At 31.5% G+C, this 15,983-nt stretch overlaps 2 protein-coding genes across 2 annotated transcripts in view; both read right to left on the reverse strand.

Annotated features, from left to right (window-relative positions):
* Positions 1-5,004: 5,004 nt before the first annotated feature.
* Positions 5,005-5,184, reverse strand: LOTGIDRAFT_76338 (hypothetical protein; the record flags this gene model as incomplete). Its single annotated transcript, XM_009059565.1, has 1 exon — positions 5,005-5,184. A coding segment is annotated over one exon (180 nt), but the record flags the coding sequence as incomplete, so codon positions are not given.
* A 1,349-nt stretch (positions 5,185-6,533) lies between these two features.
* The window catches only part of LOTGIDRAFT_228873 (hypothetical protein), a gene marked incomplete at both ends in the record, with an annotated part of 15,440 nt that continues 5,990 nt past the window's right edge, over positions 6,534-15,983 (reverse strand). The window contains 8 exons of the mRNA XM_009059954.1: positions 6,534-6,590; positions 7,347-7,423; positions 10,672-10,869; positions 11,163-11,339; positions 11,815-11,994; positions 12,493-12,678; positions 12,921-13,127; positions 13,552-13,704. Coding sequence (XP_009058202.1) covers positions 6,534-6,590; positions 7,347-7,423; positions 10,672-10,869; positions 11,163-11,339; positions 11,815-11,994; positions 12,493-12,678; positions 12,921-13,127; positions 13,552-13,704 — 1,235 coding nt within the window. The remainder of the gene's footprint in view (positions 6,591-7,346; positions 7,424-10,671; positions 10,870-11,162; positions 11,340-11,814; positions 11,995-12,492; positions 12,679-12,920; positions 13,128-13,551; positions 13,705-15,983) is intronic.

Below are 15,983 nucleotides of genomic sequence, written 5' to 3' on the forward strand. Positions count from 1 at the left end.
CCAAAATCTAAACAATTAGTAATTCAACCCGGATGTGCCACGCCCACATAAGTTTTTTTGTCATAGGTGAATTCATATTCAAAGTGTCTAGTTGTATTCCAAATATCAAGATTCTACATCAAATAGATCATAAGATATACATACACCAAGCTCAAAAAGACGCAAATATTGTAAAAAAAACCTCAAATTTGAAAAAATCACCAATTTCAATTTTGCGTTAAAAGAACGATTGTTATATATCTATGTAAAGGGCACGAGAAGCACATTAGGAAACCGAAAAAATTAACCCTCTAGGTTAAGTACGTCACGTGCTAGAGCAATCCAAAGTTGCGAATTTGGCTTTTTACGGATAGCTATAAAACCGGAAGTACATGTCGGAGGTCAAAGGTCAAAGTATCAAATGATAGCCAAGGTCAATGACCTTTGACCCTATGAAGGTCAAGGTCATCAAAGGTCAAGGTCACATGGTAAGATCGTTTAAAGCATGAAAAAATGTCAACCGGAAGTTGCAAAAAAGCAAAAGCGAAATTCAAAATTCGGCTCCCAATGTTTTTTGCGCAATCGATTGCGGAATACATTCACATCAAATTTGAGCATATCAACATTTACCCTGAGGCCCCATTTTGAGTTTTACAAAAGTGTGTTTTTTCAATATGGCGGCCAAAGTATCACTTCCGGTCTGGATTTTATTTTCTTCGTTTTTTGGTAATAGCATTTACTTTCGATCAGCATAAATTTCGTTGACTTATTTCAATTACACCGGAAGTTATTCGACCGGAAGTGGACTGTACTTTCAATTGATTCCCTGTTTAAAACCGGAAGTAAAATTAAATATTTGACAACTACATATTATTTGCTTTGGTGATGTCCCTTTGCATATTAAATTTCAGATCAATCGATGCAAAAGCAAAAAAGTTGCAAAAAGATTGAAAAATTTGATCGAAAAAAGTGAGCGACGAATTTTCAAATTTCGTAATTTTTCAAGTGCTATCAGGTCAGAAATTACAGGTAGATTGTAAAAATGAAAACCCGAAGAAAATCGATGCAAAAATACGCCTTCTAGAGCCGATTTTCGACTATTTGCACATGTTGAACTGTGGCACTTCCGGTTTTGCAAAAATGTTCCAATATATATTTAAGGAACACGTCGCCACTACAGAAGGTCTAGAGAAGTTGAATGGTTGCTGCAACTACTGCAGTCTAGGCTCAGGAAGGTGTGTAAATTTCGAAAAAAAAAAAAAAAAAAAAAAAAAAAAAAAAAAGAATGGACATTTCGATAACAAACTGGGACTTTGCTGAAAGCAAAGTCCCACAATAATGTATATACAGTAAATGAGAAAGAAGTACATTACACACCTACACTTCGGTAGAGCTAAGAATAATTAATATTAGTTGTACATTGAGGTTTTTGTCAGTAATTTTAAACTGCCCGATATAACTTTTGATTTGTTATCAGTTTGTACTATTCTAGCCCATTTTTCATAATAGATAGTGTATTTTTCATAGTGGTAGTTTTTTTTAAACATACAGTATTGTTGTATCTCAAATTGTACAGATAACATATTTTTAATTGCATTGATTTGTAGATTTTGGTCCTTTAGTTTGATTCTATAGATAAATAATTTAATGTTCATTATTATCCAATTTATAACTTCTAATGTGTTACAATTTATTGATTTGTTAATAAAACAAATAATAATACATAATATTACATCTCTGTTGTCTAATTTGACCTCAATCTGTGTTATATTTTTTATCCACGTATTGACTTCATGCCAGATTTTTTCAAAATTTTTATCAGTCATAGAGTACATGTTCAAGTGTCTCAGCAGAGTGAGCATAGTTTAGTGTCCAAAATTCCAATTTTATGTTGAAATGTGTTTGTAGTCAGAATTCTGTGTAGTATTTTATATTGTAACCATTGAAGTGATGTATCTTTACTAGTGTTGAAAGGTAGTGAATAATAATATTTCCACTCTTCATGAGTTATATTATATCCCTTGTTTCTATAGCGATTTTTTGCTTTTGGTACATTAGAATTATTTTTGGCTAAAGTTTCTCTAATATATTTTTTGCCTTGAGTTTTGTAATTGAGGAATGTTTTGATTTTAAATGGTATGATTGGCCGGATATTGTTAACAATGCAAGTCTCAGGGTTAACTTTTTTTTATAGATTTTAATTGCTCTCAGGAGTGATTCATGTTCTAGGAAATTGGTTTTTATATTGTAATTCTCTTATCTGATTGTAGTTTATGTATGTATTACTTATGTCTTTTATGAAATGTATCCCCTTTTTTATACGCCCACATCTCTCGACGTATATTGTCGGCACCCCTGTCCGTCAGTTGGTCCGTCCGTCCGTCAACATTTGCTTGTAAACGCTCTAAAACTAGATTTTTTTGATGGAATCAAATGAAATTCGGTATGTGTATACATTTTCATAAAACGAAGATAAAGTTCGAATTTGAGCTATTTTCGACCATTAGAAGCAGAGTCATTGCCCTTTCCCCAAAATCTTGAATATTTACCATCCGCATCCGTGGTAGGCGTATATGGCTGTGGTCCACTATCTTACTATAATGCTTGTAGTGTATTGTTTGGTTTCCAACTTTTATTTCTTTGTTATCCCATATATTTAGAGTGTTGAAGTCATGGGGTTTTGCTCTGTCTTGTAGCAGTGAACAATTGTGTAAAACATCTTTCAAAAAATTGTTTGAAATCTGAGGGATTTTCTTTTTTATATATTCATTGCCATATTCTATTAATTCACATATTGTGGTATTAATTATGTTTTTAATTATTTTTTGCCATGTTCCTCCACATTCTTATAGTTTTGTTAGATAATTTCATTGATTTGTCAATGGTTGTTTCTCCCTAAATAAGGTGTCACGGCTGATTTTGTCAGATTTTTTATTCCATATAAATTGAAAGAATTTTTTATTTATTTTTTCAAGATACGCTGTTGGGGGTGAAGGTAGTGCACTCAGTAGGTGTGTTAATTTGGGTAAAGCCAATGTTTTAATAACAATTATTTTTCCTATAACAGTAAGTTTTCTGCCATTTTTGAAGTAAATTATGAATGGTAATTATTTTTTGGTCAAAGTTTCTATGTCTACGGAGAAATTTAAAAGATTGAAGTCAGTGCTTCCCCAATCTAGTTTCCATCTTGGGTGATGGTATACTTGTTTAGAGTATTTTTTACTTCCTATCCAGACAACTTTAGTTTTTGAAAAGTTTATCTTTAATCCTGAAAAAATAGCAAAATAGTCTAGAGTTTCAAGTCTGGATTTAAATGATTCCGGTGACCCATCCAATATAAATGAAGTGTCATCAGCATACTGAGTGATGAGATACTCTTCTCCTCCAATGTTTATTCCTTTATAATATCTCTTGTGTCTTTGATGAGAATGGGAAGTATCTCAGCACAGAGTATGAAGATATTTGGTCTTAGAGGGTCCCCTTGTCTAACACCCCTTCCAAGCTGTATGTCGGATGAGAGATGTCCATTAATTATTACTCTTGAGGTTGAATTATTATATAAAGTAGAAATCCACTTCTTGATAGATTTCTTAAAACCAAAGAGATCAAGTAGATAAAGATAAAGTTCCATGCGACGCTTTCGAATGCTTTTTCAAAATCGATCAGTAGTAAAAGTCCTTGTATTTTATGTTGTTCTGTATTCTCTAGTATATCATAGATTAGTCGAATATTTTCGCCTATGTACCTGCCTTTTATGAAGTCTGTCTGGTCTGGGCCTATAATTTTGTTCAAGTATTTTTTGATTCTGTTAGCTATCACTCCCGATGCTATTTTATATATTGTATTTAAAAGAGTTAAGGGTCGCCAGTTTTTTAAGTATTGCTTTGGTTTATTTGGTTTAGGTATGCATGTAATAATGCCTATTTGTTGAACAACCGACATTTTATTTATGCTATAGGAGTAGTTTTTAGCTCTAACAATAAGATTACCCAAGTCAATCCAAAAAAATTTGAAAAATTCTACCGGAAGTCCGTCAGAGCCAGGGCTTCGATCATTTTTCATGTTTTTCAGGAAGGCCAATGCTTCGTCAGATTGTATTTCCCCCTCAAGTTCGTCTGTTTCAGTGTCGGATAGTACATTAAAATTTACTTTTCCTAGTTTTTGTATGAGATCATTTTGGTCTGTATCATAATCCATCTTCGCATACAGATTTTGATAAAAAATGTCTCTTTAATTATTTCAGTTTGGATTGTAATTGTTTGACCATTTTCAGTCTCTAATCGAGATATTAGCTTATTGTAATAGTTTCTAAATTCCAAACTACAGAAATATTTCGAGGGTTTTTCCCCTTCCTCAATCCATTTAGCTTAAGACCTAATAATGTTTCCTTTGATTTTTATTTTTCTATATTCTGTTAACTCATTTTGTTTTTGTTCTAAAAGGTTTAATGATTAAATTTCATTGTTTTCTAATTTTGTAATTTCATCTATAATAGATTTTTTTTCATTTCATTTTGTTCCCTTTTTAAAAAAAATATCGTATGACGTTTTCATTCTTATTTCCATTAATAGTATGTCTAAAAATTCGAATATTTTTTGTATCTATTTTATCAATATTTTCAAAGTTATATACTGGCAATACATATTGGCATTTAATTTTTGAAATCAATGTTTTTATTGCGTCAAGATAGATCTTGTCATTCAAAAAGGATGTATTAAATTTCCATAGGCCTTTGCGTTTTTTTGGACTTTAGACAATTGAAGTTCCAAGACAATTTGTGAATGGTCAGAACGATAGCTAGGAATAATTAGTGTGTTGATTATTTTTGCCATTAAGTTATTGGTTACTAAGAAAAAAATCCAGTCTTGCAAGTTCCATTGGGTTTTTTTACAACGTGTATTTCTGTAATTTTGGGAAGAGTTCCCGAAATACTTATTTTAGATCATATTGTTTAATTTTTTCAAGAAGTTGTATTTTGGCAATTGGGTTATTTTCGTGTAGGTTGTTTTTATTATCTAATTGTTGGTTTAAAGTGAGATTGAAGTCCCCACATATTATGAATTTTTCTGTTTTGAATTCATTTATATTTTTAAATATGTTTTCAAAGAATGTTGGGTTGTCATTGTTTGGACCATAAATATTTATTATTGAAAATGTCGTTTCTTCTACTAGAAGATCTACAATTATAATATTTCCGGGTTTATCTGAAAATTATTTAGTTATTTTAGTCAAAATTGTTACCAAATGGGCTTGCTACTCCTCGTGATTTACTGCTAAAAGAGTTGAATATACACCCAGAGTCCCACTCACTACGTATGTATGGTTCTAGTTCTTTAATAAAGTGTGTGTCTTGAATACAATAAATATTATATTTCTCATTTCTCAAAAAGTTTAAGACATCTTTCCTTTTTTCACTATTTCCTAGGCCTTGACAGTTTACTGACAGAAAGTGAAGTTTGCTACCCATTATCAAGTGTTAAGATAGTTGTTTGTGAACATATTGAATTTAGTAGGCGGTACAATATTGTAGTTATCTCCCTTAGCATATGGCTATACTGACTGAATTGTAGATGTGTAAATAATATGTTGAGAGTAAATCTACTGTATTCACTATCAACATAAACAGGTTCCCTTGTCTCATACAAGAGGAGGGGATTATACATCCTTCCGAATAGCTTAGAGAGGTATCAAGACACAGTCTGCATGTGCTTGATTATAGCTGTTTCATTGATATGTTTGTGCTCATTTATACATTCACTGCCTGCATGGAGTGTTTCATAAAATTATTATAGGGATTTCGATTTATGAGGCTGCAAACCACATGCTTGAGCTTAATTAAGGTATTGATTGATTGGGCTTTTAATGTAAATAATATACTGAGTCCGGAGAATGGGAAAAACACATTAAATGTATTTGTTAATGCATAGATTTTTTTGTTTCTCTTTTCATTAGAGTCTGGTCAAATTGCTTCTTTATATGTCTAACTTCCTTCTGGAGGCTTCACTGTTTTTTGTTCTTCTAAATTATATTTTTCTTTTTCAATCTATCTTGAATGTGTTGTCTCAGAACTCAGTATATTTTACAGCATCTTACTTTTAAAATCCACTGGTATTGTTTACTGAGGTATCTAGTTAGTATAACCCTACAAATGGGTTTCAGTGAAGGCTACATGGAAAATGGCATATTGCCTTAGGATTGTTGCATCAATGATTAACTCATAAATTATTTTCAACTACCTGTATGTGGTTTTCAAGGAAATTATAGGGGCTTAGTTTTAAGCTTACTTAAGATTAATTAACATATTGATACATCATTTTTAAAATATTCTACATACTGAGTTTGGAGGCAGAAAAATGAAAGATTTGTGTCATTGCTGACAAATTATTTTTTGTTTTCTTTTTGTATTTTTCTATTCAAATCACTTGTCCCTGTATTTGTCTAGCTTTTTCCAAATGTCAAAAAGGATATATTCTTCGTTTTGAGTTTTTATTGCAAGAAATTTTTTTGTAATAATTCTTTTTTTTTTTTTTTGATATTATGGTTTGATTCCACACTCAGTATATTATTTTACAATCGCAAGTATAATCTTCTTTTTTATGGAATCCCGTATTCTGAACAAGAAGATGTCAATACAGTAATGACTGATCCTTTTAAAAATACTTTTGGGATAAACTATAAAGTGCAAATTTTGAACTAACACAGACTTCAGAAAAATATAAATAAAACAGGACCCCCAGTCATAATTGTTAAATTTGTGCATACTGTTGATAAGGAGGCTGTCATGAACAAAGCTCACATGCTTCCAAAAGGACAACATGTCTTAAAAGACTTGCCAATCAGCATGAAAATTGAAAGGCACCGCTTGGCATGTGCTGCCTTTGAAATAAAAAAAAAGTGAAAAACTAAAAACAAGAATTCGATACATACGAATAGAAATGGTCTTAGAGACTCGTAGTGTTGCCGTTGAAAAGTGGAAGAGACGTTATGTGCCATAGACAAATACTTGAATTTTCTGTTCTTTATAATGCATAAAATATGTAAGGGAAAAATGTGAATGGGATATTAGTTCAAGATATTTATCCAACATTTAATATTAAAAAAAAGCATCAAATTTTTTTTCCAAGATAGATCTGTGAAATTAAAAGTAGTCAAAACAAACTATTTAAACTTGATCTCTAATGTAGCCAAAATTGAGTAGCAAAACTAGGACAAAATACCACATTCCATGTTTCACTATTGAACCCTATTAGCTAGGATCTTACTTCTAACAGGCACTTAGTAAACCATACCATTGGCATTAAACAGTAAGAAATAGTAAAATAATATCAGATAATGTTTAGTTAAAGGACACAAGCAAATAATCTTACCCTTTCCTTTTCAAAATTGGGATATAATTGGTGAAGATTTAACTCAGTCAGTATGTTCTCAAGTTTATTCATGATATCTGTAAAGTTTAAACAAAAGTATTCAACAACAATTTGAAAACCGATATTTGTGTAAATCTGAGTACGTATAATAGTTACCTTTTAATACACCTAAACCTAAACTGTGTTTATTTTTAAGTTATAGCAGGTATAGTACATATATATATATATATATTTATGTAGTACATATATCGGGTTTGGTATAATGATGTTAAATTCGTCATCATTCAGTGGAACGTAACTCATTTCATTTCGGAAGAGTTAGATCATTAACATCAATTTACAGATTATCTATCATTATTGATTCATATAAGGTTGTTAGTATAAAATCCCAAATCGACCAAGTCGGCAGGAAATATATATTGGACGATATTTATATAATATTATTTCTATGATTCATAGGTTTTATTACTAGCGAGTCAAGTGACCGAAACTGTTTACGGAAGTAATAAGCGACATCTTTGAATTTCAAAATATTTCGGTTTTCTGGTAATCTCCCCACCAATTTTTCAAAACCTACAATTTTGATGTACGAAAATTAATGTTCTATCATCTTTGTTATAGTGTGTCCCGTGTTTTCCCCATTGCTCCTGAATTAAGTTTCCGCTGTTTTAACAGAATAAGGCATATATTTTTAGTTTTTTATACTTACATTTTTCGACTAGAGTTGCACATACAGAAGAAGTGGGTGATTATTTATGGAATTCTTAAGTTGTAAATTTTTGTTATATTACAATGTGGAAACACTACATGCCTATATTAACTCTTATTCATTTTACGTACAAAGCATCGAATCTATCTAAAGTCGCATTTCTTTTCCTAAATAGATCTAAGTATTCTAATCGTGTACCTACCCTTGGTATGAAGATTGCCATAAAAATGGAATAAGAAAATAAAATTACTTTACTTTTATTCAGGAAATCCCTGTATGCTTAAAAAGGGAATGTTCACATAACCTTGTATATTGGTCAAATGGTTGGACAAAATGCAAATCTTATTATATACAAGCTTATATCATTGTTCCTTTCAAACATGGAAACACTACATGTCGATTTCTATAATATTAGTACATGGCATCGATTTCAATTTATTTAATCGCTTTACCTATCGTAAAAAGATATAAGTATTATAATCGTACATACCTTTGATAAATAAAACCAATGTGGTCTAAAAATAAACAGTTACGTGTATTTCTATATAGGTCAATAGAATTCCCGATATCTAAAAATAACATATACTTTTTTTTAAACGCAAGCTTCTTTAACTGTTCTATAGACTTCTTCATTATGGAGAATATTAGTTTATTATGGATACATATTAAAGGATGATTTCGACTTTAAACAGAAACTTATGACATACACATATCAGTATCTGTGGTAATATATGACTGAATCAATAGACTTTCTGCAGAATTTTCTGACTCACTGATAATTATATCTACAGCTACAAGGAGCAAGTTTGCAATGAATTCACCCAATTATAAAAATCATGACGAGTAAATCCCTTTTAAATTGAGGTCGACTCATTGGACCTTGAACCTTTTAAAATTTGAAGGCGTATGGCCTAAATAGGGATAGGCTAAAGTATAACATAGGCTACAATATTGTTGAATACTTCTGAAATACTCCCTGTCGACATAATACAGGATTCTTTTTTATTATTTCATATACATGTTATTCACATCTGCAGATCACAAATATAATACATACAGTGTGTAACTTATATTCGTGCATATAAGGATTCAACACCGAATTTCGTAAACATAAAAAAACGGAATTTTTTTTTGTCTTAGATGTTTCTTCAGATATTTTATGAAATAATTAGAATTGTTTTGTTCCGATTTTCTTGATGGATCCCCCAATTTCACCCATATTTCATGGGTAACCAACTCGACAACGGCGGCAAAATGCGTCACCTATTTTCGTGTCAAGAAAAACACGTCAAATGGATACCAAGTGGTATAATTATCATTTCTTAGTATTTATCTTTAATATCAATTTATTTTTAACAATAGTGACGTCAAAATAAGATCAGTAAAACGTAAGAGTAATTTATCGCAATTGAATTCATTGAAACAACTTAGAAATATGGCCTACAATGTGTCTACATAGAATTTTTCTGCTGACATGGAATCCGCTAATTTGTCACATGACTTTCTTCACCGGAATATATTCCAGCAGACAAGTACATCTGGGGATTATAAGGAAATTTGGCTGATAAAAACTTGTGACATTTGGTAATAACTGAAAAGTTTACATTGCTTTGAAAGGATAGGCAAATCTCTGTAGGTTGAGGCTGTATAGTTAACCAATGTGAATCAAAACACGAAAATTACGTTACGTGACTGCAGTGTAAAGTAAGATTTCTGATCAAATTATGTGAATCATGGTAAGTCGAATTTAACTGTAGCACAAAATAATGTCCAATATAACATTGGATTTTCCAGAGAATACATTTGAAATTCCCGAATCAATACTCTGACAAAACATTGGTCATACAGAGTTATCATGTAACTAATACTCATAATTTGCATTCAGTTATGTAGGAAATTCGTGTATTTCCACATATACATAATACACTGAGCAATTCCTCTCTCCGGGTATGCCCATTTTTAACTGGAAATTTTGAAGTGCAATACAATATACATTATGTAGTCTTTGATTTATAGGAATTGGGGGATATAAATGTTAAAGTAATGTTTTTTAGAATCAATTGGATTAGACCATAAAATATTTGCATCTATGGCAAGTTATAATAAATAACATAAAATTGTCTGATTTTCATCATGTTCTTTTAGCAACGGTACGATGATCATCTAGTTAGATGTGAATAATCATCGTACCGTTGCTAAAGGAACGTGGTTTTACATTTGCTTTCTCATAATAGATTCAATATGTATTCATTCAGAACAATTTCATTATTCAAATAAATCACATAAATTAAAATTAACATAATATTTCTACAACGGTTTCTCTTTAAAACAAAAGGATTATAATCTCGTACATCAATATTCTCACGAATCCATTATCCATTATGACCACACTACAGATCTATCAAGTGCTACAACCATTAATACTTCTTTAGAATGTGATTGCAAATTACATAGACCCCTGTATGCTAATAAACTAAAATCAAAATTACTAAAACAGATGTTCGTTTGGGCAAAAATAACATTATGAGCATTACTAGGCAACTTCATTTAATCAACATGGCAACCTCTTAATGGAATTGAATCCAATCCAGGCCGAATTATTTGTATCAGATACACCTTCAAGTGGACTGAGGAGTATTTCACAAAATTTACTGTCCTCCTTTTTCAGGTTATATGACAAACAGAGATCATTAAATGCACATTTTAATGCACAATCCATGCGACTTCTAACTGTCAGTGTAATCATATTGTTAGCTATTCTTCTTACACCATTCCGGCTTTGGCAGAAAGAGTGCTTTGGTGAAAACAATTCCACTGAAATATATAACAAATATATATACAATCCGAACTTTATTGTACTTTTAAAGCAACAACAACAACACGATCAAGTCAGAGATATCGATATCACACATTTTTATTTGGCTAACTTTGCATTTCGAAGTTTCTATTCTTTGAATTTGTCAAAAATAAAGATGGCCATCGTAATACACTCAGCCAATTGTGGACAGACAGACAGTCAGACAGACAGGGGCGAGGGCTATATACGCCCACATTAATGTGTGGGCGTATACAAACTGATTCCAATGATTTAGCATAATCTATTTTACCTGGAATGGTACATGTGTCATCAATCAACCACTGAAATTCTTCATTACATGTCACACTTTTGTTAGTACTCCCATCAGAGAAAAAATGATTTCCATAGCAAATGTAGACAACTTTCTCATCATTATCAAATGTTCTGAAAGCTCCTTTCATAATGGGAGGTGGTGGACAGGTATAAACTGTAATGAAAGTAAAAGTCAAAAATCTTAACCACACTTATTAATATAATTAAGCTTGAATAGATTAAACCTCTACAACCAAAAGTTCCTCATCTAATTCAGTGACTTTTCGCGACAGGGGTATAGATAGGGGACAGACAGGCTCAATGGGTGGGGGGAACTGTTGAGGCCGAAATCCGTGATATTCGCAAGCCTCCAATGGGGCGTCTAAGAGGGCTCTTCTAAGAAACGCATATTTTAGGGCAAAAACGTAAAAAAATCATATCTTAAAATTTGTTAAAAATAAAGTGCTGGTACGATTGGTGGTGCAAACCACCTTTCTACACCCCTGAATCCCCTCAGACACCGCCACTGTTCCATCGTCTCAATAAGTAAGTCAAGTATCTATACCACTGAAACCCGACATTTGGAATTTGAAATTAAACCCACAATTCCATGAAACCTTCAGAACTTAAACCTTCAGTATCCGACTTACAAGAACAAGTTTCTATGGACGTCCATGATCCGTCTGCTGTACACTGACTGTTGCTTTCTGTTGTATTATCGGGAAATCTGGTATACTCTTTACAAGTATAGGTAATTACATCTTCAAAGTAGTTAACATCTGGTACATTTTCTGCATTAACTACTACTGGTGGAGACGAGCATTTTAACCCTGAAATTGTAGGGTTATGTGATTAATGAAGCTGTCTAAACTGAATCAATAATATAGTTACTGATCTTGAATAATGATTTTTGACTGTAATTCTCCCCCTTTATACAGTTTCAAAAGCAAGTGAATCAAGCTCATTTCAGTATGCGATGGGGGAAACACTTAAATTTCTTGAAAATCGGTTGTGAATTAGGACAACCTACATCACTTTTCACAATTTACGATATCGGGTGTTCACCGAAAAAAAATAATATTCTTCGACCGAAGGGAATCTCTTATCAATTTATTTTTGGCAAATAACCAATAATTCATCCATGAGTGACAATTATAACTCTAATGTCTAAATAATCGCATCTGAATTTCATTAAAAAAATCTTTTTAAATGTTACCAACATAATATGGTTACATTATTTCCATGAATCATTTTTTCAAAAATAATGTTGACAATTTATGTTTTGATCTTCGAAATGAATGTATTGCATAAGATGGATAATTTCTTACTTTTACAGACTGCTGTAGGTGTACTGGACCATGTTTTATCACTTTGACAAACTGCTAAATAGAACTCTGCTCCAGTAGAAAATACATAGCCTGGTTTACATACATATTTTATGGTAACGTTAAAGTAGAAGCGGCTTCCTTCGACCATCCCATTGGTCAGAGCTACTGGTTCTTCACACATCTTCACTAAAAGCATAATTATGAAATCTACAATCGTCAGAATAATTCTGTTAGGGCAAATACCCCGTTGCGGGAGATCATTTATCTATTCCAGATGATTACAAGACGAGTGTTTTGATAAAAAAACCAATGTATTTCTAAAGCTTTTATTACACCATTATTTCTAACTTAAGGTCCTTTAATAATATATTCCAAACCAAATGAACCAAAGTTACATCATCAAATTTCAATATCAATGGAATACTTACACTGACAGGAATCTAACTGTGGATTCCATGTATTGTTATTGTAACAATACATATTTTTACTGGTTTCACCATCGGAGAATTCATGTCCAACCTCACACTCAAAAGTAATAACAGTACCAAAACCGTAGACGTCTACATGGTTATATCCAGGTATTATTGTGGTAGTTGTGTTACCCACCATAGGTATATCAGTGGTACATTCTTTGTCTGCAATAAATTTTCCCAACGTAAAATCTCTATTATGTCTATTGACTAAGCCACTCAGTAATAATGTTCACAGCTGCTCACAGTTGAAATTTTAGCCTTCAAATCCATTTGTGTCTAGAATTATCCGCGTTTGAAAGTTAAAAAGACGAGTAGCCTTTTCTTGAGACACTGGCATATATTTGAGTTATAGATTGAGAGATATTTTTGAAAATATTATGCACATTATGTACATTTCTAGTACTTTTGTTATTATCTTTTTCAATCTTAAAAAACAGACCGGTAACATGTGAAAATTACGTGCAGTATGACGTCAATGGCAACAATGTATACCAAGAGCGTCATCGTCTGTCTGAACAGCTATCTTTACTTAGGTCTTATATACCTCCAAGTTTTTAGACTGTGACTAGTTGCGTGATAAACTCACCATAAGTACGATAGACAGCAATGGAATGTTGAGGGAAACTGCCAACACTATAATTGCATTCGATACATATCTGACACAGATCATCATGTAATAAACCATATTTTCCCAACTGATTTAGACAATAACAAGTCTCAACATTTAATTCGTCTTGAGCTAAAAAAAAATATTTACAACTGTAATAATAAACAAAACTAGGACCACTCGTGTTACTGAGTGGGACTTTGCTAATGTACCAATTTGCTAGGGAATCTGAAAAAATCAACCTTGTACGTTACATGGTACGTTAAATAGGTCACGTGCTAAAGCAGTCAAAAGGTGTGAAAAATTCCCCTTTTGGAAGGTTGTGTAACCGGAAGTAGATCTCAGACATCAAATCTGAAAGAATCAGCAGATTGCCAAATTCAATGACCTTTGACCTTGTTAAGGTGAAGAAAATATGAAAATTCTAAACCCTTTCCCTTTTTTTGAACTAGAAAGCTGAATTACGGAAGCGTCTTCGGGCCATATTAACAGAAGAAAAAAATAATTATATTATCATTAACTCACTATGTCGAAATTAAACCTATTGATTATTTAATTTCTACATACTTTTCTCGAAATAAATTGTATTAACAGAAGAAAAAAATAATTATATTATCATTAATTTCAACTTACTATGTCGAAATTAAACCGATTGATTATTTGATTTCGACACACTTTTCTCGAAATAAATTATATTCATTTGATTTCGACATACTTTTCTTAAGATAAATTGTATTCATTTAATTTCGACATACTTTTCTCGAAATAAATTGTATTAACAGAAGAAAAATATAATTATATTATCATTAATTTCAACTTACTATGTCGAAATTAAACCGATTGATTATTTGATTTCGACATACTTTTCTTAAGATAAATTGTATTCATTTAATTTCGATATACTTTTCTCAGAATTAAATCAAAATTATTTAATTTCGACATACGTTTCTCGAAATAAATTGTATTAACAGAAGAAAAAAATAATCATATTATCATTATTTCAACCTGCTATGTCGAAATTAAACCAATTGATTATTTAATTTCGACATACTTTTCTCGAAATAAATTATATTCATTTGATTTCGACATACTTTTCTTGAGATAAATTGTATTCATTTAATAATTTCGACATACTTTTCTCAGAATCAAATTAAAATTATGTAATTTCGACATACTTTTCTCGATATAAATTACATTCATTTGATTTCGACATACTTTTCTTGAGATGAATTATATTAATTTAATTTCGACATACTTTTCTCAGAATTAAATCAAAATTATTTATTTTCGACTTACTTTCTCGAAATAAATTGTATTCATTTATTTTCCATATTCTTTTCTCGGGATTAAATAAAAATCATATATATAGATATACCATACATCACTCTACCCTACTTTACACCCTTCTTTAACACTCACACTGCATCCATCACTCTATACTACCACACATTACTCTTCATACCATACATATTTAACCTTACACTAACTATGTAACACTATACACCTATTCACACTACCATAGATCAATATTCATTTATGTACACTACTACCCAATAATTTAACCATTCTACACCGTACTTCACTCTACACCCCTAGAATGTTATATAGTGAAGTAGTATACATTATTGTGATGTATAGTGGTGTAGAGTAATGTATTGTAGTTAAGGCAGGTTTAGAGTGATCTAATATAGTGTAAGATGATGTATATCAGTGTAAAGTGAGTGATATATATATAGCGTGATGTAGAGTAGTGAAGAGTAATGTATTGTATTTAAGGCAGGATTAGAGTGATGTATAATATAGTGTAAGATGATGTATATTAGTGTAAAGGGAGTGATATATATTAGTGTGAAGTGATGTATAGTAGTGTAAGGTGGTGTATATTAATATAAGGTGATGTATAGTAGTGTAGAATGATGTTTTATATTAGTGTAGTGTAGAGTGGCGGATAGTAGTGTAGAGCGATGTACAGTAGTAGTGTATAATGAAGAATATTAGTGTAGAGTGATGTATAGTAGTGTAGAGTGGCGTATAATAGTAATGTATAGTAATGTATAGTAGTGCAGAATGATGTATAGTAGTGTTAAGTTTTTTAGAGTAATCAGTGTCAAGACAATTGGGGCATAACGACCGATCTGGAAATGTTTCGAGGACACATCAGGTTTATTTCACAAAATTCTAAATTAGGACGAAATAACGCAACCATCAGGGTGCCACACCACTAACACCCTCCAACCCCACCAATCCCATACACAAAAGCGTTTAGTTTGGTGCAATATATTATGCAGCATGCAGACTGAATGTAATACGACATTTTAAATGTATTTTAATCTCATTACTACATAAGTGACGTTATTTCATTCCGCAAAGACATATATAAATTCAGAGCATATGAATATCCATCCAGAATA

This window comes from Lottia gigantea (assembly GCF_000327385.1).
Source record: "Lottia gigantea unplaced genomic scaffold LOTGIsca_4, whole genome shotgun sequence".
NCBI lineage: Eukaryota > Metazoa > Mollusca > Gastropoda > Lottiidae > Lottia > Lottia gigantea.